Genomic DNA, 25035 nt, shown 5'->3' with positions numbered 1-25035 from the left:
CACAACAGAAAAAGCCCTCCTCCTAGTAGCCACCCGCCTCACTTCCTTTGGCAGGGGCTCACGGAGAAGGGCCGCTGATGATGATCTTAAGGTCCGGGCAGGCACATATGGGAGGAGGCGATCCTTCAGGTAACCTGGCCCCAAGCCGTTAAGGGCTTTAAATGTTAACACCAGCACTTTGAATCGGGCCCGGAAATGGACTGGCAGCCAGTGCAGCTGGAAAAGTACTGGCGTAATATGAGCTCGCAGGCCAGTCCCTGTTAACAATCTTGCTGCCCTATTTTGGACCAGCTGAAGTTTCCGGACCATTTTCAAAGGCAGCCCCACGTATAACGCATTGCAGTAATCCAGACGAGAAGTTCTCAGAGCATGGATAACTGTAGCTAGGCTCTCTCTGTCCAGATAAGGGCGTAGTTGGTATACCAGCCTAAGCTGATAAAAAGTGCTCCGTGCCACTGAGTTCACCTGTGCCTCAAGTGACAGTTCTGGATCCAAGAGCACCCCCAAACTACGAACCTGATCCTTTAGGGGGAGTGCAACCCCCTCCAGAACAGGTTGAATATCACCTAGCCGGGCAGACGAACCACCCACTAACAGTACCTCCGTCTTGTCTGGATTGAGTTTCAGTTTATTAGCCCTCATCCAGTCCATTACCGTGCCCAGGCGCTGGTTCAGAACAGCCACTGCCTCACCTGGTTTTGATGAGAAAGAGAGGTAGAGCTGGGTGTCATCCGCATATTGATGGCACCTCAGCCCACACCTCCGGATAACCTCCCCCAGCAGTTTCATGTAGATGTTAAACAGCATGGGGGATAAAATAGAGCCCTGTGGAACCCCATGGCACAATTGCCATGGCACAGAGCAATAATCCCCCAGCACCACCTTCTGGAATCGGCCATCCAAGTAGGAGCGGAACCACTGTAGTGCAGTGCCTCCAACTCCCAACCCAGACAACCTATCCAGAAGGATACCATGGTCGATGGTATCGAAAGCCGCTGAGAGGTCCAGGAGAATCAACAGGGTCGCACTCCCCCTGTCCCTCTCCCGGCAGAGGTCATCCCACAGGGCGACCAAGGCAGTTTCCATTCCAAAACCAGGCCTGAAGCCCGATTGAAATGGATCTAGATAATCCGTTTCATTCAACAGTGCCTGGAGCTGTCCTACAACCACCCGCTCAAGCACCTTGCCCAGGAAGGGGATGTTGGCCACTGGCCTATAATTGTTAACATCCTCTGGGTCCAGGTTAGGCTTTTTCAGGAGTGGTCTAATTACTGCCTCTTTTAAAGCGGCAGGCACCACTTCCTCGCTCAAGGAGGAATTTACAGCCTCCTGGACCCAGCCAGACAACCCCTCCTTGTTTGATTTAATAAGCCATGAAGGGCAAAGGTCAAGCACACAAGTGGTCGATCGGACTTGGCCAAGCACCTTGTCCGCATCCTCAGGCCTCAGTAACTGAAACTCATCCAATAAAACTGGACCAGACGGTGCTCTGAACGCCTCTACCAATGGAACTGCATTAATGGTGGTGTCCAATTGATGACGAATCTGAGCGACTTTATCCTCAAAGTGCCGTGCAAACTCGTCACAGCGTGCTACCGAGGGTTCCACCGTCTCTCTCCCTGGCCCAGAATGTAACAGGCCGCGAACCACTCGGAAAAGCTCCGCTGGACGACACTGAGGAGATGCAATGCTGGTGGAAAAGAACTGTCTCTTTGCCACCCTCACCGCCACAGAGTAGGCTTGATAGTGGGCTCTTACCTGTGTTCGGTCAGACTCAGCACGAGTTTTCTTCCACCTGCGTTCTAGCCGTCTCCCCTCTTGCTTCATTGCCCTCAGCTCAGGTGTATACCAAGGAGCTGGCCAGGCTCTGCTCAGAGGGAGAGGGCGCTTGGGCGCGATCGTGTCAACCGCCCGAGTCATCTCTGCATTCCACAGAGCGACCTGGGCTTCGACAGGAGCACCAGCCATACCAGCGGGAAAATCCCCCAGAGCCCTCTGGAATCCATCAGAATCCATTAATCTCCAGGGGCGGACCATTTTAATAGGTCCCCCACCCTTGCAGAGGGGAAAGGCCGCCAGGATTCTAAACCTCAGCAGGAAGTGATCTGACCATGACAAAGGGACAGATGTTAATTCCTCCACTTTCAGACCACCATCCTCCTGCCCAGTCGAGAAAACCAGATCAAGCATGTGTCCTTTTGTATGCGTTGGGCCGATGACATGTTGGGACAGCCCCATGGTTGTCATGGCTTTTCAGCACCAGGTTAAGGCTTCTCTCTTTTCTCAGGCATTTGGCAGCACGTGATGAATTTAATCGGTCCTGGATATGTCTTTAGTTATGACTGACAGTTCAAAGTTGTTTCTAGTTACATGTTGTTTGTATATATTGTCTGTGTGCTTTTATGTAAATGGCTTTAAACTTTGTATATTGTATTTTAATGTTTTAACTCCTGTAAACTGCCCAGAGATCTTCAACTATGGAGTGGTATAGAAATGTAATAAAGAAATAAAAACTCAATGTCTGGGAAAATAAAAAGGTCTTCACCTGGCACTGAAAAGAGCACAATGTAGGTGCCAGGCGAGCCTCTCCTGGAAGATCCTTCCCCTGCTTCTCGCTCTGGCCCAGATCCCAGCAGGGGCTCACTGCCAAGAGCCCCCCGAGTTGCTCCTCCACTTCATCTTTGCAACCTGCTTGGTCACCTGCCTCTCATTCTGGTGGTGCAAAGGAGGAGCAGTAGAAGCTGCTGCCTACTCGCTCACTGACTCTCTGACTGTCAAGCAAGCAGGTGGCAGCCAAGATGAGAAAGAGGAGGAGGAACAATAGCAGCTGGTGACAATGACAGTGAAAAGGTGGACTCCCTGAGTGAGCCGGTCCATTGACCTCAAGGACCTCAAAAGCCTGGAGCCTTCTCTCAGTGCCACAACCAGCCACCTGCCCACCCATGAGAAGTCATCGTAGAGGAGTGAGCAGGAGGCAGCTTTCAGTGATAAAAGTCAAAATTAGAAATATTTAAAAGCCAAATAGCACCACATGCACATCAGCCCCAGTAGAGTCCTACTCAATGACAGGCCAAGTTAAGAGCTGAATCTTTAGCCCTGCTGAAAAACTTAATTTCCCCCCTCTTCCCTCCCCATTTCTTTTTCCTTGTGTGTTGTATCATTTTAGATTGTAAGCCTGTGGGCAGAGACTGTCTCATTTTATTGATTAGAGCTGGCCCAGAATTGCGCACACATTGCGCACATCAGGCGGCGGAGCAAGAGGAGCGGCGAACTGCACCACACTTGCTGCAGTGAGAGAGCAGCTGGCGGGGCTCTCTGGAGCAGCCACCTGCCCTCCTGTCGTGCGCCACCTGCTTCCCCTTACTGCAGCTGCAGGTTTCACAAGAGTTCAGGTGAACTCTCATGAGAGTTCGGGCGAGAGAGTCCCGCATCCAGGAAGGAATGTGGGATAACCATTTAGAGTTCTTTGAGAGTGTCAACAAACATGTAGACAGGGGTGATCCAGTAGACATTGTTTACTTGGACTTTCAAAAGGCTTTTGACAAAGTCCCTCACCAAAAACTCCTGAGCAAACTTAGCAGTCATGGAATAAGAGGGCAGGTGCTCTTATGGACCAGTAACTGGTTAAAGAACAGAAAGCAGAGAGTGGGAATAAATGGTAGATTCTCTCAGTGGAGGGAAGTAAATAGTGGGGCCCCACGGGGACCTGTATTAGGGCCAATGCTTTTCAATCTGTTCATAAATGATCTAGAATTAGAAGATCACTGGCCAAATTTGCCAATGACACCAAATTGTTTAGGGTGGTTTTAAAAAAAAGGGATTGTGAAGAGCTCCAAAAGGATCTCTCCAAACTTGGAGAATGGGCATCTAAATGGCAAATGCGGTTTAATGTAAGCAAGTGTAAAGTGATGCACATTGGGGCAAAAAATCCCAACTTCAAGTAGCCTGATGGGATCTGAGCTAGCGGTGACCAACCAAGGAAGAGATCTTAGGGTTGTGGTGGACAGCTCAATTAAAATGTCAGCCCAGTGTGCGACCACTGTAAAAAAGGCAAACTTCATGTCAGGCATAATTAGAAAAGAAACTGAGAATATAACTGCCGATATCATACTGCCCCTATACAAATCTATGGTGCGACCATACTTGGAATACTGTGTCCAGTTCTGGTCACCACACCTAAAAAAAGATATTGTAGGGCTGGAAAAGATGCAGAAAGGGGGAACTAAAATGGTCAAGGGGCTGGAGCATCTCCCTAAATGAGAGAAGGTTACACAGTTGGGATTGTTTAGCTTGGAAAAGGGGAGGGTAAGGGGAGACATGATAGAGGTCTACAAAATTATGCATGGTGTGCAGAATGTGGATAGGGAGACATTTTTCTCCTCTCTCAAAATACTAGAACCCAAAGGGGTCACCCCATGATGCTGATTGGTGGGAGATTCAGGACAGATAAAAGGAAGGATTTCTTCATACAGCACAGAGTTCAACTATGGAATTCGCTACCACAGGATGTAGTGATGGCCACCAATTTGGATGGCTTTAAAAGGGGGTTGGGCAAATTCCTGGAGGAAAAGGCTATCAATGGCTACTAGTTTTGATGGCTATGTGCTACCTCCAGTACCAGAGGCAGAGTTTATGTACAGCAGTTGCTGGGGAACATGGGTGGGAGGGTGCTGTTGCGCTCATGCCCTGCTTGTGGGTTCCTGGTCGACAGCTAGTTGGCCACTGTGAACAGAATGCTGGACTAGATGGACCCTTGGTCTGATCCAGCAGGGCTCTTCTTGCATTCTTATGCAGCAGCAGTGAGGGTCCTCACCTTAGGCAGCAACATACCTTGGGCTGGGGCTCTTCCTGATTATATGTAAGCTGCTCCGAGAGCCTTTTTGACTGAGTAGTGGAATAAAAATATTTTAACTAAATAAATAACTTTAGGGCCTGTTCGAAGGCCTGTAATGATGGGGGCCGGATGGACAGAAATTGGAACAAGCTTCTCCAGAATGCATGTCTGAGCAAGCCCAAAAGGCTAAGATGGCGGCACTCTTGTGTCATATTGGCAACTGGCCCCTTGCCGGTTGGTCGGCTGCAGCAGATATCCAACTAAGCTGACGTCTGCCAGAGTCAGAAGAAGGAATCTTAACTGCAAGTAGGAATGTTGGAGAAATCTGCGACAGAATCAAATGAGTTCAGATATCTATGAGTCCTGCAGATTCTGCAGTGGACCCACTTTTCCCGAGTTGCACAGATTCCATGGACTTGTGGACCAGTTTTTTTACTTTCTGTGATTTTATGCAAATGTAGTCATAGTAAAATATGTAAAATAAAAAACACTAGCCAAAAATGTCCATTTCCCCATAGGCTAAAGCATGAAAATGCACGGGGCGGGGGGAGGTTGCACAAATTTGGGAAATTGGAAAAAAATCTGTTTCTGTCAATGAGCAGATGAGAGAATTAAAGGCACCTGACAATCCAGGAAACGCAGATAGAGCAGATTTTACAAAATCCATACATCCCTAACTGTAATTATTGCATAACTGCAATAATAATTCTGTGTTTGATGTAAGAGCCGCCCCCGCCCCCCCGGACGTTCTCTTTTGTGGCACCCCAACTGTGGAATGCTCTCCCGGCACCGACTCTGATATCTTTTTGGAGGCAGGTGAAAACCTTTTTATTTGTCCAGGTCTTTCCATGCAAAATCTGATATTTGTTTTATGCTCGGGTTTTATTTGCTTTATTGAGATTGTGCTGATGCTGCTTGCTTATTAATTATTAATTCTGCTATTTGTGCTTTTATACTTTTTAAATGGTAAGTCACTCTGAGAAACCTCAGGGCTTCCGAAGACATCAGGTTTTGTTGTCTGAGTCAGATTAATATGGTTCATGCATCCTTCTTTCTAACATATTAATATCTGGTCTGAGAAAACAGTGATAAGAATCAACTCTAAGTGCCAGACTAAATGCCATAATGCAGCCGCAATAGGCACTTTAAAGAGGAGAGAAGCAGCCGAGGGGCGGGGGGGAGATGCTTAACCCTTCCGGGCAAGCCTGTTTCCCCTTAAAACTTCTCCCCATCTGCTTTTACCACTACCACTGTTAATGACCCATGTCTACTGCCTTCCTCTCAACTGCTTATCTAAGTGCCCACAGGTATTTCTGCAGAGGAAAGAGGTATTTCAGGGCTTAGTTACATATGGCTGCAATGTAACAAGCACTTTGTTCCAAAAACCTGTAGGTTGCCCAGAATAATCGAGGTGGATGGGAGAGGAATCCTAGGGGGCAAATAGGCTAGTCCAAGGCTAGTCACAGACTTACCGCTGCTAGTTTATCGAAGCGAGCAAAGAGTTCATTCAGAAGCTTTACCAATTCCTGGGCGCTGCACGAGGACGACAGCTGTGTGAAACCAACGATGTCAGCAAAGAGGATGCTGTGGAAAGGAAAGGCACAAGAACCAAAGAAGGTAGGATAGCTGCCACACCCTGGTTGCCAAATAGGAGTGGCAGAGAAACTAGCACACCTGCTTGGGGGGAAATAAGACCTGTCCAATCATCATTCATATCATAATCCCAAGACTCTCAGATTTCATTCTGTTTCAAAGCAAGTCTCTGGCCCTTATGACTCTAGAGACAAGAGCCTGATAAAATTTCAGCTGGGCTAACCAAAATCGCCAGTCCACAAATCAGAAAAGGTCACACATCAGCTGCACTGAAACAAAGGGGCAAGTTAGTTGTGATTAATTTTGGTGAGTTCAATGGGCCTGAAGTGTGGCCAACTTTCTCAGGATTGGGGCTCTAGTGGCCAAAGACACATGGGGTTCCAGTGCTCTGCAAAGCTTCTTATTCCATCCCCACTATCCAGATGTTCTAGCAGAAAGAGAACAAAGTAAGTTCATTAATTTGCATTATCAGCATCTAGTCCACACTAGCGAGAAAATGGCGGTATCCAACTGTGTCATTCTGTTTGTGTAAATGATGCTGTGCTAGCAGAACCTGGGTTCCAAAGCGTACGTAAGAGGACAATCCAATTGAAGTGACATTTGCACAAGTGCGGTTGCACAAATGGCTGTGCATTACACTTGCACAACTCATGCAACTCATTGTGCAATCTGTTGCAGAAACATTTGTGAAACCCATTGTACAACTGGTTGTGCAATACACTTGCGCAGCCCGTTGTGTAATCCGTTGCGCAAGCATAATACTCAACTATTTGTGCAACGGAAAGATTCAGCGGAGCTCCACTAGCAATATTTCAGTTTGTGGAATGACACCGTTGGATACTATTCATAGTGACTGAATGACTAGATAGCTGAACTTGGACTTTCTATTCTTTTTTTCCTGTTCTTACTCTGCTCAAACTTTCTTCAGCTTTTGATACAGTTGACCCTCCAGATATGTTGGGGTACAACTCTCATCATCCCAAGCCAGCAATGTCCATCTTGTCTGGGGTTGATAGGAGTTGTAGTCCAACACATCTACTGCTCCACTTCTTAGTTCTGTTCATTTCGGGGGGGGGGGGGGTTGGTGGCACTGTCTTCTCTTGCTTTTGCTCCTGCCTCATGGATCTTTCTCTGAAAGTCTCTGGCGATGGCTGTTTCACTTCCCAGTTCCCCTTTCAAGTTGGGGCCCCTCAGGGCTATTCTTGGCTCGGTTCACACTTCCACTTGACAATCCAGTTTCCTTTTTTGACCTGCAGTATCACTGTCAGACTGATGATATTCAGCTGAGCTCTATCTTTCCATTCTCTCCTTCTGCCCTTTCTAGAATTCCAAAGAGTCTTAAGGCTTCTTCTGCCTGGAAGTCAGATCATTAGCTCAATTTGAAGAAGACAGATTGTCTAAACTTTAACGCTTCATTTCCATCTTCTCTTTCTTTGTCAACTAGCCACATCACTCTTCAGTCTTCACCATGAATTTGGACATGCTTTCAACTGTTGGTTTCTCAGTTCATACAACTTGTTGGTTTTCTCTATAATATTTCTAAAACTACTTTTTTTATCGAGGGCAGCCATTCCCAGCCTGGGTCCCTCCAGATGCTTCACACTACATCTCCAATCATCCCTGACCAGTGGCTATGCTGGCTGAGGCTGATGGGAGTTGTAGCCCAAAACGTCTGGAGGGATCCCAGTTGGGGAAGTCTGATCAAGAGAATCTACTAAAACCTGTATTCAGATTCTCATTCTATTTTGCATTTACTGTTGTAATGTTTTGCTTACTGGTGTTGCTATTCCTCAGCTTAAACTGATTCTGTTCTCTTTTCTCAGTTCTTCTGCTTGTTCATTTTTTCGTTCTTTGTGCTTCCCAGTGAAGGGACATGCCCCTATATGATTCCCTTTACGGCCTTCCTCTATTGTCTCATACCAACTTTAAACATGATAACTGAGTTATCCATTTTGCAGACTGAACTAGGTCTGATGTTGTGGTGAATTTGGAAAATGTTTTTGTTTTAATGGTGCTTTTTGCAGTATTTTAATTATGTAATTGTATTTTACTGTAGTGATTCTTATTGTGAACTGCCATGGGATATATCAAATCAAGGAGAGTATGCAAATACTTTAAATCAAGGGTGTTGAACCTATTTCAGCCTCAGGGATTTGCAGATGTGGCCCACAGGCCTGAGGTTCAATACCCCTGCCATACGTAAGTAAGTAAGTGAGTATGTAAATGGCTCTGCTCTGGATTTCAGATCCTCATGTCTCATGAAGTAAAATCTGTCATGACGTGGGGCAGAGGGCTTCTCAGCAGTAGCATCCTATGTGTGGAACTCCCCCCTAAAAGAAGCCATGCTTGTTACCTGACGTTCTCATGACGGTACATATACATGGTGTTAAACTGCTGCATCTCCTTCTGGCTTGCGTCCTTCTTCATATCCTTCAACATCTCATCAGCTACATGCTTGGGCAAAATTGAAAGCATCAGCCGTTCCTGGAACAAGGAGGGAAATGTTAAAAAGATGGGTAAGAGTTATTGGTAAAGCTGTGAGCATTGTCCCAGACCAGCTCAGCAGTGCACAACTATCATTAGACTATTAGCATCGGGATGGGGATTTTTACTCATCCCATGGCGCGAGAGAGGGAGAGCTCCTCACTGCGGAGCTCTTCTCCTCCATGCAGAATGGTGCTTCCAGACGTGGGTGACTTAGCACCACCCAACTGTTGATATTCTGTTTCAAGCTTCAAGCAGAATAATTACTCTGCTTCTAGATGAGGGTTTGATGGCGCCATTACCCTGCCTTATCCACGGGATTTTCCAGGGTATCCATACGATGTTGTCATACTCCTTTGTGCATATAATCCTCCTGTATTTCCCCCGGCTTCATCTGTCATTTTTCTCTTAACACAAAAAAATCCATTAAGTTGAGAATGAGCAGAATAAAGCACCGTCCAGATAAGAAAATGTGTGACTGAGATATAGTGGGAAGCATTTTCCCTGGGAAAGGTGGATGAGGTCCTAGGGATATTCCTCCTTTCTCTATCGCTTGACTTGCAGAATTTTCATATCCTTTCATGGCAACTCCTCTAAAGACAGTTTGCTTCCTCTCCTTGGTTTTGCCTCATCTTCATTATTTGCCTTCTATTTTTTAAAAGCATTTTTTTTAAACAAAAAAGGTAAATTAATGCATTTCATATCGCTTAAAGTAGTTCCCACTTCTTCCTTTCTCCGCAGGGCTCTCAGCAACCCATGAATGGATTGCTTCTTGCTTCCTTCTCTCCTAGATGGAAGGTTGTCCTATTCCCGCCCCCCTTCAATTAGCTACTTAATTAGGGGATTCTACTGTGCCATTTTCTTTCTTTTTAATTAATTTTCTGTGCAATTCTGATCTAATTAAATAAAAGTTTGGGGGGAATAAAAATGGGGCCACTTTGTGAGCATGAAGGAGGGGAACTAATACTTTCTGCGAAAGCAGAAGTGGGAGAGTTGACTAACAAGCAGGAAACTTTGAACCAGCAAATTTTCTATCTGCATTATGAACTGAACAGCTAGGGTTATGAAACAGACTAGATCCAGTTGTGAAATTCACTAAACTAGAGATCAGGCTTTCTCTGGGGAAAACAATGGTGCTTACAGCCTAAAGGGACCTCGAGAAGTTGAAGGACGCCAAGCAATTTTTCACAGTAGGCAAGGCCTTTGCAGGTGGGCGAATGGGGCCCATGTTACAGCCCATGTTGCACCGAGTCCAGAAAAATGCTGCTTGAGCCCTGAGGAGGTGCAGCCAGACAGGGCTTTGTGCCATGGGTGCATAGCGGTTTAGAATCATAGAATAGTAGGGTTGGAAGGGGCCTACAAGGCCATCGAGTCCAACCCCCTGCTCAGTGCAGGAATCCAAGTCAGAGTGTCCCTGACAGATGGCTGTCCAGCCTCGTCTTGAACGCCTCCAGGGTGGGAGAGCCACCACCTCCCTAGGGAATGGGTTCCATTGTCGTATTGCTCTAACAGTCAGGAAGTTGTTCCTGATGTTCAGCCGGAATCTGGCTTCCTGGAACTTGAGCCCATTCTTCCGTGTCCTGCACTCTGGGATGATCGAGAAGAGAGCCTGGCCTTCCTCTCTGTGACAACCTTTCAAGTACTTGTTTAGGAGTAAGTGTGTCCCGTCCACACCAGTGGAGCCCCAGCACACAAGATTGCCACATTTCAAAGACAGCATCTTTGGCCAGGCCAGTCACTGAGCTTCGAACATTACATTTCCAGGGTCAAACTAAATGTGCCGTTTGTTGTTCATGCATCTGCCCCGTTCATGTATAAAACAGGGGACGGGAGGTTCTAATATGAAGATCAAAAGGGCCCATGCTCAACTCTGGGCTTGGCCACAGGGAACCTATCCTGAGTGGTCACTTCCCTCCAGAAACTGCTGCTGCTGCAGTCCCCTTCCCCAAGTGAGCAGGCCATGGGGGCACTGAAATGGGCTGTGAAACAAGCAGCTCCTCGACTTTGAACAGCACTTGGCAGCCAGCGTGCCTGGTCTTCCACAACACTGCGGGAGACAGAATATGGCGGCCACCAGGTGCCACCTAGAGTTGACTGGCTGCTCAGCCCCCAGCCCACTACAGTGCCCAGGCCTCCAAGCAAGTGTGCCCAGGAAGTGGGCTGGTAGCTGCAGCATGGCCAGGGCCAGCAGTGCCCACATCTGTGCTGCTACAAGGCTCAGGTGGTGGCTGAAGATGGTGGTGTGAGCCCAGACAAATGCCCAGATATGCCGAACGCTGGCACCAGCCCACAATGGGCACACAAGTGAGTGGAGCTGAAGAAGCACGCAGAATTTATTGTAGCCAGAAAGCACGGGAACTACATTTCCTAAAACTGTATGTAACTTTGGGTATTTTAAAAAGGAACGGATGAATTTAATGCTATCTCATGATGTTATCTTGTATAACAGATTGTTGTGTTGGAAAAATCAATACCAATATATTTTTAAAAGAAGAAGCTACATTTCCCATGCTTGCTACCACCTACAGACACTGCACCCAGGCCTCCTTTGGGTGGCCAGGTGGCCCAGTTTACAAGGGACAGCCCTCTGCTTGAAGACATCCTCTATGTGAAGGGCTGTCCTGTCTGAGTCCAGTTTAAAGGAAAATAACCAGAAGCAAAGAGAGCCGGGACGGGCCTTGAAGTTGCCCATCCACAGGTAGCAGCACCTGGACAGCAGACTGAACAGCGCACACAGGAGCTCACCTGGTCACAGTCTTCTCCACTATGGTGAGACGTTTTGCTATATAAATTATAGTAATGATGTCTGAATGGGCATCTATACATATAAATTAGCATATGTAAATGTTATGCAAATCTCTAATGTTCACTTTTTGTTGGTGGATAAGTAGCCCATTGAGCACACGCGCACACCCACCCTCTTGCCTTAGTTAGGGTGGTTTGGGAAAAGAGGAGTAGGTGGTTTTTGACAGGGGTGACATCAGACTGATGGGGAAAAGGGAGCCATATCTTTTCAGTTGAAGTATTTAATTGGCTTTGAGTTCCTCCACTGCCTTGTCAGTTATCAGGAAGAAGCAATATATCAGCAGACAGAATGTGTAGGAGCCATAGATCCTGTCAAAAGTTGCAACCTATCAGTGAGACCTCCTCAGTGGTATGTGGCACCCGCTAGATTCCTCGTCATTTGACTCTAAAAAAGGAAGTGGCATTCTTGCTGCCTCTTTTCCTCCTCCCTGGCAGTGGCGGCTCCTCTCCCCATTGCCCCTTGGTCACATAACATGAAAAATCTTCTCAGACAGGGAGCAAATGCTAGCCCGCGCAGTGGGATGCAACTAGCAGCTTTCTAAGTGCGATAAAGTGCTGTCAGGCTGGCATAAGTGAGCCAGCAGGTTCCCTCTGGTGAGACTCTTAACATGGAGAAAAATGATCCATCCCAGCATGCATCATTTTTAGAAGAAATTCACTGGGGTAGGGGGCCCGATGCAACAGAGATCACAGCCGTATAGTGATTCATAGGAACACAGATGAAGCCGTCTTATACCAAGTCATAACGTTGTTCCGTCTAGCACAGAACTGGTTGCACTTTCTGGAATCAGCTCCTCAGGATTTCAGAGAAGACCCTTTCCAGCCCTACCTGGACCTTCTGCATGTAAACCACATGCTCTACCCTTGAGCTACAGCCCTTCCCAGATTGTGTGCCATGGGAGAACGGCAAGTGTCTGCCACAATCAATCCATGCATCAATGGCTCCCATGTCAGGCCTACACACTGCGTCCTTGCTTGACAGTGCTCTAGCCTGCCCTCCTTTGTAATCAACTGCCCCAGGGATGGCTGGTTCTGCTATCTATCTGCACTGGGACTGCTTGGATCATTTGTTCGCTTCTGACACAGTAGAAGCAGTTGCTCTCGAGGAGGGTACCTGTTGCATTTCTGCAAGACTTGCTACTATCGGTTTCCCTCCTTCCGTAGAGGCTGGTGGCTCTGATGTCAGTGAGGCAGTGAATCTGCTCCGGGTTTCAGTCAGAAGCACCTTGGATAGCTCCTTTAGAGCACTGACTGGTCCTGACTGAACACCGAAGCGGATTTACCGCCCCACTGGCACTGGAGCCACCAGCTTACACTACCTCCTTCGGATGAGGAAACGCACCCCTATCAGCGATCCATGCAGAAACATGGGGGTGGAGGCTCCGATGAAAGTGGGTCATTTTTACCATGTGATCCTGTTTATTTGGAAATAAGTTCCATCCAGATCAATCGGACTTATTCCCAGTTAAATATGGATAGGACTGCATCCTGTAAAGTCAATGTTCTGGGTGAGAGAATGTGCACCTAATTCTAATATAGGGAAACTGTCCCTCGGCTTTTAGACATTTGGGAGAGGCTGCTTTAACGGTGGTGCAGAATGCTGGTAGGTTCAACTTGTCTCCCCTCTGCTGCACTGAGACATGAGAAGTTACACCTGCCAAAACTCCCCCTTCTACATCAACACCTCTTCAAACCATGTAGAGCGCCGTTCACAGAAACTACTTTCCATGTGGCACCAGGCCCATATCTTTCCCTTTCAAGCCGCTACCCCTGTGGCTGTTTGCCTGTATGAATCAGTCCCATCAGGACGCTCCAGGTTAGCTATCACAGCCTGACCATTTTTATTTTTAATAATAAAGAAGCAAGTGACTAAGGGTGCAATCTTATGCATGTTTAGACAGAAAAAAGCCATTCTGCACTTTTTCCAACTCTACAACATCCTTTTTTCAGTGCAATGACCAGAACTGTATACAGTGTTCCAAGTGTGGTCACACCAGAGATCCATATCAACAACCACTTCTAGCAATCTTATCTCCATCAGGAGCAAACGCTAAGGGGTTTCAATCGCCCATTCAAAACCAACCCACCCCAAAACTAACAGGGGTAGCTCGCAACAATATAAATCCATTTTCCCCCAGCTGCTGTGAGGATTACAACTAAACTCGGGGGGAACAGGGATGCCTGAGGGGGTGGCAGGTGACAGCATGGTCCCTGCTCATCAAGAAATGCTGGTTCAACCCTGCAAGCCCTGGCTCCACTATTACACTGCCCATAGTTCTTTGACATTTTATCAGGGGTCCCTTTCGATGACAGGATCAGTAAAGGCAGAAGCTTCCCTGAAAGAACTGCATGCCCACCACTACTCATCATCCCTGCCATGAACAGCCAGGTGGGGATTTTCAGTGGATTCTCATAGGAAGCTGCCTTATAGCAAGTCAGACTATTTGCCTACTCTGACTGGCAGTGGCTCACCAGGGTTTCAAGCAGAGAAGGGTCTCTCCTGTCATTTGCTACGCGAGGTTCTTTTAACTGGAAATGCCAGGGATTAAACCTGAGACCTTGTGTGCTTCCAGATGGACAACTCCTAATACAACGAATCAAATACATTGTGCAGCTACAGCTTTTATCCTTGCTATCGCCAACCTCCAGGGCATCTCCCGCACTAAATGACCTTTATTCCATTTTTTTAAAAGAGCAGAGATAATGAGCTATCAAATTACGGTGCATTGAGTTCCACTTGAGTTCCTTCCGTAAAAAGAGGAAAACTAGCAATAAGAGGAGCTAAACCACAGCACCATCTAGCGGCTGTATAATGAAGCATATGGAAGATGCAGATAAGGTGGGGGAGGAAGCACATGTAAAGGGAGTCCGTTGTGATCCTGCATTTAAAATGGAAGTAGAAAGCCCTGTTTTAAATGCGGGACTTTAGGCTGGTGTAGAGATGCTCAATGTCTCTTCCTCCTTAAAGGAAGAAGCGGTAGGAAAACACAGGAGAACACAAACGTACAATGGTGTCGGCGTCTGGACCCTCCCGTAAACTTCCATGAATGAGGCAGGGAGATTCTACAATAAAAGCCTCATCTGGAACCAGCCCTTCTGCATGCTGATCAGGTGTTTACGACTGGGCCGTGGTCCACAGCTCTGATGAAAACAACCTTTGAACGAAAAATAGAGATGCTGGGAGATTTGATTAGAGATCTCCCATGTCTCATTTGTTTCAGCCATTAGCTTGGCAGAGTCTTCTCTTTGGCTGTCAGAAAGGTTGGGAGTTTGATTTTCACTCTCAACAACAAACGCCAAGTCACTGCTCCACATGAGGGAAAGAAGCCTGCATTTAATGCTTCATCCTTCATTTCCTGAACATATCTGGATTGTCAAATCATCCTCATTAAAACTGAAGCATCAAATTAACCCCACTGCATCCTCCCTGAGAAACTCCCAGGAGGATGTTGCAGTAGCAACAGTAGACATCACCAGTTCAAGCTCCTGGCAGCGTTTCATTCTCTGGTCCCATAGACTGCCAAGCCTATTAGCGCTTGCCTGGCAGGCTGCTCTAAACATTGCAGGCCACCATCCTATTGTTTCACATCAGCCACACATTCCATAATCAAACCAAGAACAAGGGAGAAATAAACCCAGCTGCAACCGGACTACACTGGATATGTGGGTGAGGTAGAATTCTCTGCTAGAATATCCTCCAGAATTTTACAGCTTGATTACATCAGGGATGTGGAACCTCCAGCCCATGGGCCTAATCCAACCTGCAGAGGTTCTTGATCCAGCCCATGGAGTCTCCTTGGGTTCATAGAATCATAGAATAGTAGCGTTGGAAGGGGCCTATAAGACCATCAAGTCCAACCCCCTGCTCAATGCAGGAATCTAAGTCAAAGCATCCTCCTGGAGGAGTCCTCCCTGGAGGAATGCCTGCTGTTATCTCCAACCCGAGATCAGAGATAACAGCAGGGATGCGGGTGATGAATGGCCAGTGCTCAGAGGAGCACCCACTCTACCCAGTGCCGGGCTGGTCCTTTCATGTGGCACATGCCGCTCCCATGGGGACAACATGTACTACACAAAGCCAAGGACTTGGTCAGCTCTAGGAAGAGCAGCTGTTCCTTCCAGGGTCGGCTGAGTCCCTTTCTCCATGCTGAGAGAGGCATGGAACTCTGTGCCTCTCGCAGCTCAGAGAAAGGCAAAATGGTGGGGGCAGGGTGATGACATAAGTGGGCATGGCCATACCCTCTGATGTAATCTGGTCCATGGGGACCCGGTGAAACTAGTTCAGCACTCTTTGATTACATTATGCAAAACAGGGTAGATACATGTGCATGCTTCCATTCTCGCTGATGAACTGTATGGTTGGAGAGCTAGAATGCTTCTCCCCCAGTTTTGTCACTAGCTGGGGAAGAAAAGTGAAACACCTTGAACAGGTGGGGGTGGTTACTGGGGAAGAGTTGCATGTTAGAGGATTTAAGTTAGGGGCCATGCTGATACTTGTACAGGCAGCCCTCTCAAAGCCTCAGTAATACTAAAGTATCCAAATAGCCAGGCATGGCTTGTGTTTGCCCTCCAAAACAAAATCTGCTTTGTATTTGTATTAGCTGTGTATTTTGTATTGTATTTTATTGTGCTGTATTGGTATGTGCTCATTAGGTTTTTATGCTATGCTAGATTTCAAGGATTTACTGTGACTGCTGTTGTTTTAGTGTTATCTTTTTAACCACTGTACAACACTAAGAGAACTAGTTTTATGAGGTGTCTGTGTGTGCATGTTCAAGGCCTAATTCAGTTGCTACCATGTCATGAAGATTTATCTTTGTGTTGGGACTGGAATGAACAAAATTTTGCCCACTGGAAGATCCATATTTTTAGCCACATAGGTGAAGAAACTGACTTAGTTCTGCACATTTGACTGAGTCAGTGTTATGTGCAAAATGAGCCAATGTCTCAATGTGGAAACCACTAGTGTAATGGAACCAGGACTCACAGGGACACAGTGCCAGCACTGTTTGATTAGCAGGGACGTTGATGCCATCTGCTACCCCCACTCAGAATTTCCTGTTCCCTCTTAGCTTAGCTCCAATTCTCAGAGTAGTGTGGGGGGGGTGTCGGGGGGGTAATTTTCTCAGCAAAATGCATTGTTGTAATGTGAAGTATTTTGGAGTGGCTTGGTGCTGAATGGGCAATTAAAACCTCATAGCTTTATCAAAAACCTGCTCCTGACAGAGATGAAAACTGTTAGAATTGGTTTGTCAACACGGCTGCCTGCATTTTTGGCCTCCCCTTGGGGACAGGGTTATGGCTACTGTCTGTCATGATGAGCACGGCAAAATGTTTCACTACACCACTGGTGGGAAGCCATAAGTAGTTGTGATCAACACGAGGTTGACACCACCACTGTGTAGCTTATGCAGAGGTGGCCCTAGCCAGATGTAAGCTGAGCCAAGTGAGAAGGATCTTGGAATTGTTGTAGATCACAAGCTGAAGATGAGCCAACAATGTGATGTGGCTGCAAAAAGGGCAAATGCTATTTTGGGCTGCATTAATTGAAGCATAGCTTCCAAATCACATGAAGTACTAGTTCCCCTCTACTCAGCACTGGTTAGGCCTCATCTGGAGTACTGTGTCCAGTTCTGGGCACCACACTTGAAGAAGGATGCAGACAAACTGGAGAGGGTTCAGAGGAGGGCAACAAAGATGCTCAGGGGACTGGAAACGGAGCCCTATGAGCAGAGACTGAAATAATTGCGCAGGTTTAGCCTTGAGAAGAAAAGACTGAGGGGAGATAGGATAGCGCTCTTCAAGTCCTTGAAAGGTTGTCACAGAAAGGAAGGCCAGGCTCTCTTCTCGATCATCCCAGAATGCAGGACACGGAATAATGGGCTCAAGTGACAGGAAGCCAGATTCCAGCTGAACATTAGGAAAAATGTCCTGACTGTTAGAGCAATACAACAATGGAACCAGTGGCCTAGGAAGGTGGTGGGCTCTCCCACCCTGGAGGCATTCAAGACAAGGCTGGACAGCCCTCTGTCAGGGATGCTTTGGCTTAGACTCCTGCAATGAGCAGGGGGTTGGACTCAATGGTCTTATAGGCCCCTTCCAACCCTACTTTTCTATGGTTCTATGAAGGCAACAGAATAGGAAATAAGGGGTTGATGCCCATGGGAATCCACTGGAAAGTTCTCCCATATGGATTATGCTCCAGATTTATTAATCTGTCCATTTTTTATTAATCTGTTCCACCTGGGTTATCAAAATCCCTTGGGGAAGGCCAGGGTTTACGAGTACCAAACATACCGATTTAGCACGCCAGACCAATCTGGCACGCAAATCCCTTGGTATGGAAGAAAATAGTGAGAAAATGTTTATTTGATACTCTACAGTTTGAACACACACACTGCCACAGTCACACGAGGGCACCCAGAAGGTGGGCACATGGCTGTCCTCTACTCAAGAGCCGGCTTGCTCACTCCCAGCTGGTTGGCGTTCACGGGAACAGTCAACATGTTGACTCTAGCATCCTTCTCTCTATGGAAGGAGGAAACTGGCGCTTGAAGTTGCCATGCCGACAATCTGCAGCAGCAGAAGCAATCAGCAGCAAGTCGCGGCATCACTTAGCTCTCGGTGTCTAGCACTGAACTGCAAAAGGGACATTGCTGCCAAGTGAAAGAGAAGCTACAGAGACTGAGGTGTGAGGAGAATGGACAGTCTCTCTCCACCGGTGGCTGTAAACAGCTGTCCAGGTCGATTTGGGAGGGAAGAAGATATGTCTTAATAAAACCTGTACTACTGGTTAACGGATAGTGCCTATGTATATCATATACAATTTGTATTATGAATAATTTTTATATTGTTATTTGGCTTATGGTTTGTTCTTTCAGAGCTCTGGAAGGTTTTCACCAAAACATCTTAGGCAATTTGCCATCTTATTAAAGTTCCCCACATCTTTCAGTATCACGTTGAGCCCTAAAATTCCTTAAAACAGCAGTTCAATTAGATGTTAGAAGCATGTCAAAAAATTTTTTTTAAGCTTTCAAAAATCTAAAAACAGAAAGAGAGGGAGTCCTACAGACGTTCCCAAGGACATCCCTGTCTCCTATGCCCACACATTTGGTCTCACATAACAATGGAACAGAGAGCAGAACCTTTCATGCTGATCTCAAGAACTGGGCAGGTTCAAGTGGGAACAGGCAGTTCCTGAGGTAACCTGCCATGTGGTAAGCCTGCCACAAGTTGGGGTGTAGAATTTTCTAGTAGCCACCACACACCCAGATGATCATGAGAAGAGGCCATTGGGATGTGACGACAGTTTGCCATATTTGTGGCCAGCAAAGAACTCAAGTCAGACTGGCCAATGGCCTTGCTTTTTGTTTTTTCTATAGCAGGGTTGGCCAACTGGAAGACCATGGGGGTAGATCTGGTCATGGGGCAACTTCATCTGGTCCTACCAAACGGTGGTAAAGTATGTGGCAAAAATTGTTTGGAGCATTGCTTGGAATGAAAAGAAGCAATATTTGTACATCATATAGTTTTCTGAGTACTTCTTCACACAGAGCATAGTTAAACTATGGAATTTACTATCACAAGACGTAGTGATGGCCACCAATTTGGATGGCTTTAAAAGGGGGTTAGACAAATTCCTGGAGGAGGAGTCTGTCAATGGCTACTAGTCCTGATGGCTATGTGCTACCTCCAGTACGAGAGGAAGTACGACTATGTACCCCAGTTGCTGGGGAACACAAGCAGGAGTATGCTGTTGCACTCATGTCATATGAACATGAGAGCCCTGCTGGATCAGACCCAGGGTCCATCTAGTCCAGCATTCTGTTCACACAGTGGTCAACCAGCTGACCAGGAACCCACAAGCAGGGCATGAGAGGCAAACCCACAAGCAGAGCATGTCCTGCTTGTGGGTTTCCTGTGGGCAGCTGGTTGGCCACTGTATGAACAGAATGCTGGACTGGATGGACCCTTGGTCTGATCCTGCAGGGCTCTTCTTATGTTCTTATGAGTTTGAGGGATTATTGAAACCCAGAGTGGATTCATACCCCACTGACATCAGAGCCACCAGCCTCCACTGACTGCAACGTTTTCTTGCAGGTTCCACTTTATTTATTTATTTTTATTTATTAAATTTATTAATCGCCCATCTGACTGGTCACCCAGCCACTCTGGGCGATGTACAACCCACCATAAAACAATTTAAAACAATAAAATTTTACCATAATTTTTTTTTTTTAAATACCCTAACCCACCCCAAATGCCTGCCTGAACAACCACGTTTTTAATGCACGACGGAAGCTCATTAAAGAGGGGGCATGGCGGAGTTCCCTAGGGAGGGAGTTCCACAGAGTGGGGGCCACCATAGAAAAGGCCCTCTCCCTCGTCCCCACCAGTCTAGCTGTCCTGGCTGATGGGACAGAGAGAAGGCCATCCGAGGCTGATCTTGTTAAGCGGCCTGTCTGGTGTTGCTGGAGGCGCTCCTTAAGATAGGCTGGGCCGGAACCATATAGGGTTTTAAAGGTCAAAACCAACACCTTGAATTTGGCCCGGAAAACAACTGGTAACCAGTGCAACTCCTTCAGCACTGGAATGATGTGATCTCGCCGGCGGCTGCCTTTAATCAGGCGAGCCGCCGCGTTCTGTACCAGCTGCAGTTTCCGAACCGTCTTCAAGGGAAACCCCACGTAGAGCGCATTACAGTAGTCTAAACGAGAGGAGACCAGGGCATGTACTACCGATGGGAGCAGATGGTCGGGAAGGAAGGGGCGCAGCCGCCGTATCAGATGGAGTCGATACAGCGCTGTCCGGCTCACAGCTGACACCTGAGCCTCCATGGACAGCTGGGAGTCCAAAATGACCCCCAGGCTGCGGACCTGGTCTTTCAAGGGTAGCCGTACCCCATTCAACACCAGGTCAACATCCCCCAGCCTCCTCTTGTCTCCCACCAAAAGTACCTCGGTCTTGTCAGGGTTGAGCTTCAGCTTATTCCTCCCCATCCAGCCACTCACCGTCTCCAGACATTTGGACAGGGATTCTACGGCCAACCTTGGTGAAGATTTGAATGAGAGGTAGAGCTGCGTGTCATCCGCATACTGATGACGCCGCACCCCAAACCTCCTGATGATAGCCCCCAGTGGCTTCACATAGATGTTAAATAGCATCAGGGAGAGGATGGAACCCTGTGGCACCCCACAAGTAAGTGGCCACGGGTCCGAAACCTCCTCTCCCAGTGCTACCCTCTGGTACCTGCCGGAGAGGAAGGACCGGAACCACCGCAATACAGTGTCTCCAATGCCCAACCCCTCCAGGCGGTCCAGGAGGATACCGTGGTCAACGGTATCAAAAGCCTTCTGAAGTCCTAACAACCGAGTCAGCTCCTCAGTAAGCAATTTGTCTTTTGGAGAAGCTCCTGCCCTGCCCTGCCCACCTTGTCTGCCTGTGTTGGAATCAGACTTCCGCGGGCCCGTTTCTGACCCTTGCTGAGGCCTGGCACCCTCTCACTTTGCATGGGGACATAGCAAGAGGTGAAATGAGCCCTTGTAGGGACGAGAAATCTCCCCCCTTTGCCTGGGAAACAAGGAGATCTTTGCTTGGTGTGTGTTTTGTGATACCAACAGGGACAACCTGTCTGCGAGCGTTTGCCATTTGCTGTCGTGGAAATGGCATACAGAGCGACTCCACCTGACTTCCTTGCCAAGCGGGGTGCCATTCCCCTGCCTCATTCACAAAATTTTACAGGAGATCCAGACAGTGATGTCTTCGATTCATAACCCATGTTTTCCCACCACCTCTTCCATCTTTTCTCTTATCGCAAAAAATTCCTTTAAGAAAAAGAAGACGGAACAACTTCACAATGCCTTCTAAGTAAGGCCTCTGTCTGGAAGCACTCCCATAGAGGTAGAAGTGCAAAAGTGCAGAGAAAGGGATTACTTCTCTTTGCTTTCTGTGTACTCATGGGAGGGCTCCACTTTTTTTAAATCAATTTTTGCACTAAAAGCTGCATTCTGAAAACAAGTGTATGCTTACTTGTTTATTTTGCATAATTCTATCGGCTGGGAGGGACAAAGAACTATATAGTGTGCTGATTTCTGCAAGCCACAATCCTGTCGTTTCTTAAGGACACAATCCTATGCATGTTTAGACATGGCTGGCTGGGGAATGTTGGAAGTTGTAGGAGTTTTTTTCTGTCTAAAAATGTGTGGATTATGCCCTCACAGAGAGACAAAAGCGCTGTGAAAGAGCTATCGCTGCTTATTATTGTATCCCCAACCTTAGTTTCACCTCTTGGGTCAAACTAGGCTTTACTTTAATGGCATGTTTGAATGCCACATCTTTCTCTTTACGCAAAACAGGACACAGGGTTCTGCAATCTAGATAAGAGTGACAGTACTGGGGTGGGTGGGTGTTCAAACCCTTTTGCCCATGCTGTTTTCCTGTCGAAAATCACAAATGTGCCCAAGCTACACACCCACCTGCAATCTTAAGCAGTACAGTTCATTCCACTACCCTGGGATTTTAGCACTTCATTCTGCCGCATGTGTACATCAGGCCTCCATAAGGCCTATTAACTTCTTTTGCAAATGAGCATTGTTCTTACAGGCTGCATACACAATACATTTTACTTTGTGGTTACTGTAACCAAGAAGAAACTGATGTTTTTATTTCTGATGCCACCCACTCAACCTGGTTCCCAGCATTAATGCAGGGCAAGGAGCAACTGCAGTGCCTCTTATTCTCTCCTTCAGGTGCCTCCCCCTGCCCCCGCCGCCATTTTTACCCACCCAGTCTGCAAACCTGGATGTGAAACTGTCCGTGTGTATGTGTGTGTGTAGGAAATTCTGTATACAGAAGACATAGCTCTTCTGTCAATCAGATAATTAATCTTCATATCAGGAAAAGTAATTTGCAGAAGAGCATTCAGATGCTGAAATTAAGGATGATCGGAGGCTCGAATCTCACCCTCCTTCCGCCAAGAATTGCAGCCGTTTCAAACTGCAGAAAACTCCAGATGAGAAGAGTAATAATTCAGAATATATCAGAGACAAACCTCTCCCTCCTCCTTTACTTTAGCTCCCTAGGCACCCTATTATGGTGTTTAAAGATGAAGCGTGCCAGACTAATTAGCTCTTCTGGCTTGGCTAATTGACTGGGTTGCTGATGAGGCTGGGGCAACATTTGCTAAGGAGAGCGACGATATAACGAGGTTCTTGATGGAAGCAAGGCAAGTTCAGTCATCCTTAAGTGTAGTAATGAAGGAAATCAAGGGGCTATTGATGCCAGAGAGGTGGAAATAAGGTAGAAATAAATATAAAACTCAAATTTGAAATATTTATTTGAATATTTATCATGGATTTCAAAAACACTGAAAACGCTTGATATTTTAAAAGTTGTATTCTACATTCCAAGTGTCATAATTTCAGATTCAGAATGTTGGTAAAAAGCAACAACACAAAAACAAAACAATAAAGTAATCTAGAAGAGAATTTCATAGCCACAGACTTAAGCCACAATGTTCAAATTTCAGTAACACTGCACTCAATGGTCTTGGGCAGGTTACTACCTATAAGCCTCAGTTTCTCATCTGTAAAATGGGACCATCAGTACCCTATTTCCCAAAGGTATGGCGAGAATGAATGGAATAAGCATTGTAAAATATATGGTATCCTAGAAGGGCCAAGTAAGCTCTGGGTTGAAGAAGACATTTGAGCCCCATATCACACACATACCCTGAGGATGCAATCCCATGCATATTTAGACAGAAGAAGTCCTACAACTCCCAGCATTCCCCAGCTAGCATGCTGGCTGGGGAATGCTGGGAGTTTTAGGACTTCTTTCTGTCTATACATGCATAAGATTATGCCCTAAATCTCTCCAAAATGCTTGGACATTACTCAAACCCACAATAATAGAAGCTCAGTTAGAAATGTATACTGCAGATCATGAAAGGTAGTACCAAGTCCAAGAGGTTGCCAGAACGGTTAACAAGCAGTGTTAAGGACGCTATTAGAGAAAAGAAGGTTTCCTTCAGAAACTGGAAGTCTTGAGGAGAACAAGAAGGAACACAAACTTGCAGAAAGGAAATGCAAGCAGACAATAAGGGATGCAAAATAAGTATTTTGAGGAGCATATCGTGCATAACATCAAAGCCAACAATCAAGAATTATTTAAATACATTAGAAACAGGAAACCAGCTGGGGAGGCAGTTGGACCGTTGGTTGACAATGCAGTTAAATTAGTACTAAAGGAGGATGAGAAAATTGCAGAGAAGCTAAATGAGTTGTTTTCATCTGTCTTCACTGCAGAAGACTTAGGGTAGATACTCGTGCCTGAATTGATATTTACAGGAAGGGAGTCTGAGGAACTTAGACAAATAGATGAAGAGATGAAGACCTGGACTTTATCAAAAGCTAACAAATCACCAGTTCCAGAATTCACCACCACAAGATGTAGTGACAGCCACCAAATTGGAGCTTTAAAAGGGGATTAGAGAAATTCATGGAGGAGAAGGCTATCAATGGCTACTAGTGTGGTGTAGCCAGTGTGGTGTAGTGGCAAGAGTGTTGGACTAGGAGCTGGGAGATCTGGGTTCTAGTCCCCACTCGGCCATGAAAGCTCACTGGGTGACTTTGGGCCAGTCACAGACTCTCAGCCCAACCCACCTCACAGGGTTGTTGTTGTGAGGATAAAATGGAGAGGAGGAGGAGGAGGATAATGTAAGCCGCCTTGGGTTCCTTGCGAGAGGAAGAAAGGCGGGGTACAAATGCAATAAATAAAATATAAATAAATAAATAAATAAATAAATAAATAAATACTAGTCCTGATGGTGTACGCTACCCCCAAATCAGAGGCACTATGCTTCTATATGCTATTTGTTGGAGAACCTGACCAGGAAGGTGTCATTGCACTCGTGTCCCACCTGTGGGGTTGTTGGCCACTGTGTGAACAGAATGCTGGACCGGGTAGGACTTTGGTCTGATTCAGCAGGGCTCTTCTTCTGTTTTTATTCCACCTCCCTGGCCTATCACTCTACCCAGGTTTTCCTATCATTCTCCTCCATCCTGCCCTATTATCACCATGACAAGTCACCTGATCTGATTCAGAATACATGCTCCAAATTCAAAACTCCAGAACCCAGCTTTAAAAAAAAATGCAAATCTCAACTTTAAAAAAAAAAAAAACTTCTTCAGATTTTTCATCTTCCGATGTGTCAGTTTCCCATTTGAGCATTTCTCTTATATCATCTTGGTTTCAAAGTGTTGTTTTCATATTAGACCTTGCTTGAACCAACTAATACTGTTGCATGGAATTTGTGACCT

General features: G+C 46.5%; 1 protein-coding gene across 1 annotated transcript in view; it reads right to left on the bottom strand.

The window, feature by feature from the left end:
- ADCY3 (adenylate cyclase 3) overlaps nucleotides 1-25035 on the bottom strand; it is a 142225-nt gene that overhangs the window by 63238 nt on the left and 53952 nt on the right. Inside the window, exons 3-4 of the mRNA XM_084829491.1 lie at nucleotides 8781-8911; nucleotides 6307-6418 (exon numbers count right to left, since the gene is read on the bottom strand). Coding sequence (XP_084685617.1) covers nucleotides 6307-6418; nucleotides 8781-8911 — 243 coding nt within the window. The remainder of the gene's footprint in view (nucleotides 1-6306; nucleotides 6419-8780; nucleotides 8912-25035) is intronic.

The sequence above is a fragment of the Heloderma suspectum genome, chromosome 1 (genome assembly GCF_057233095.1).
Source record: "Heloderma suspectum isolate Gila_16-S chromosome 1, 16-S_ref, whole genome shotgun sequence".
NCBI classification, from domain to species: domain Eukaryota; kingdom Metazoa; phylum Chordata; class Lepidosauria; order Squamata; family Helodermatidae; genus Heloderma; species Heloderma suspectum.
This window is presented reverse-complemented; position numbering and strand designations above follow the sequence as displayed.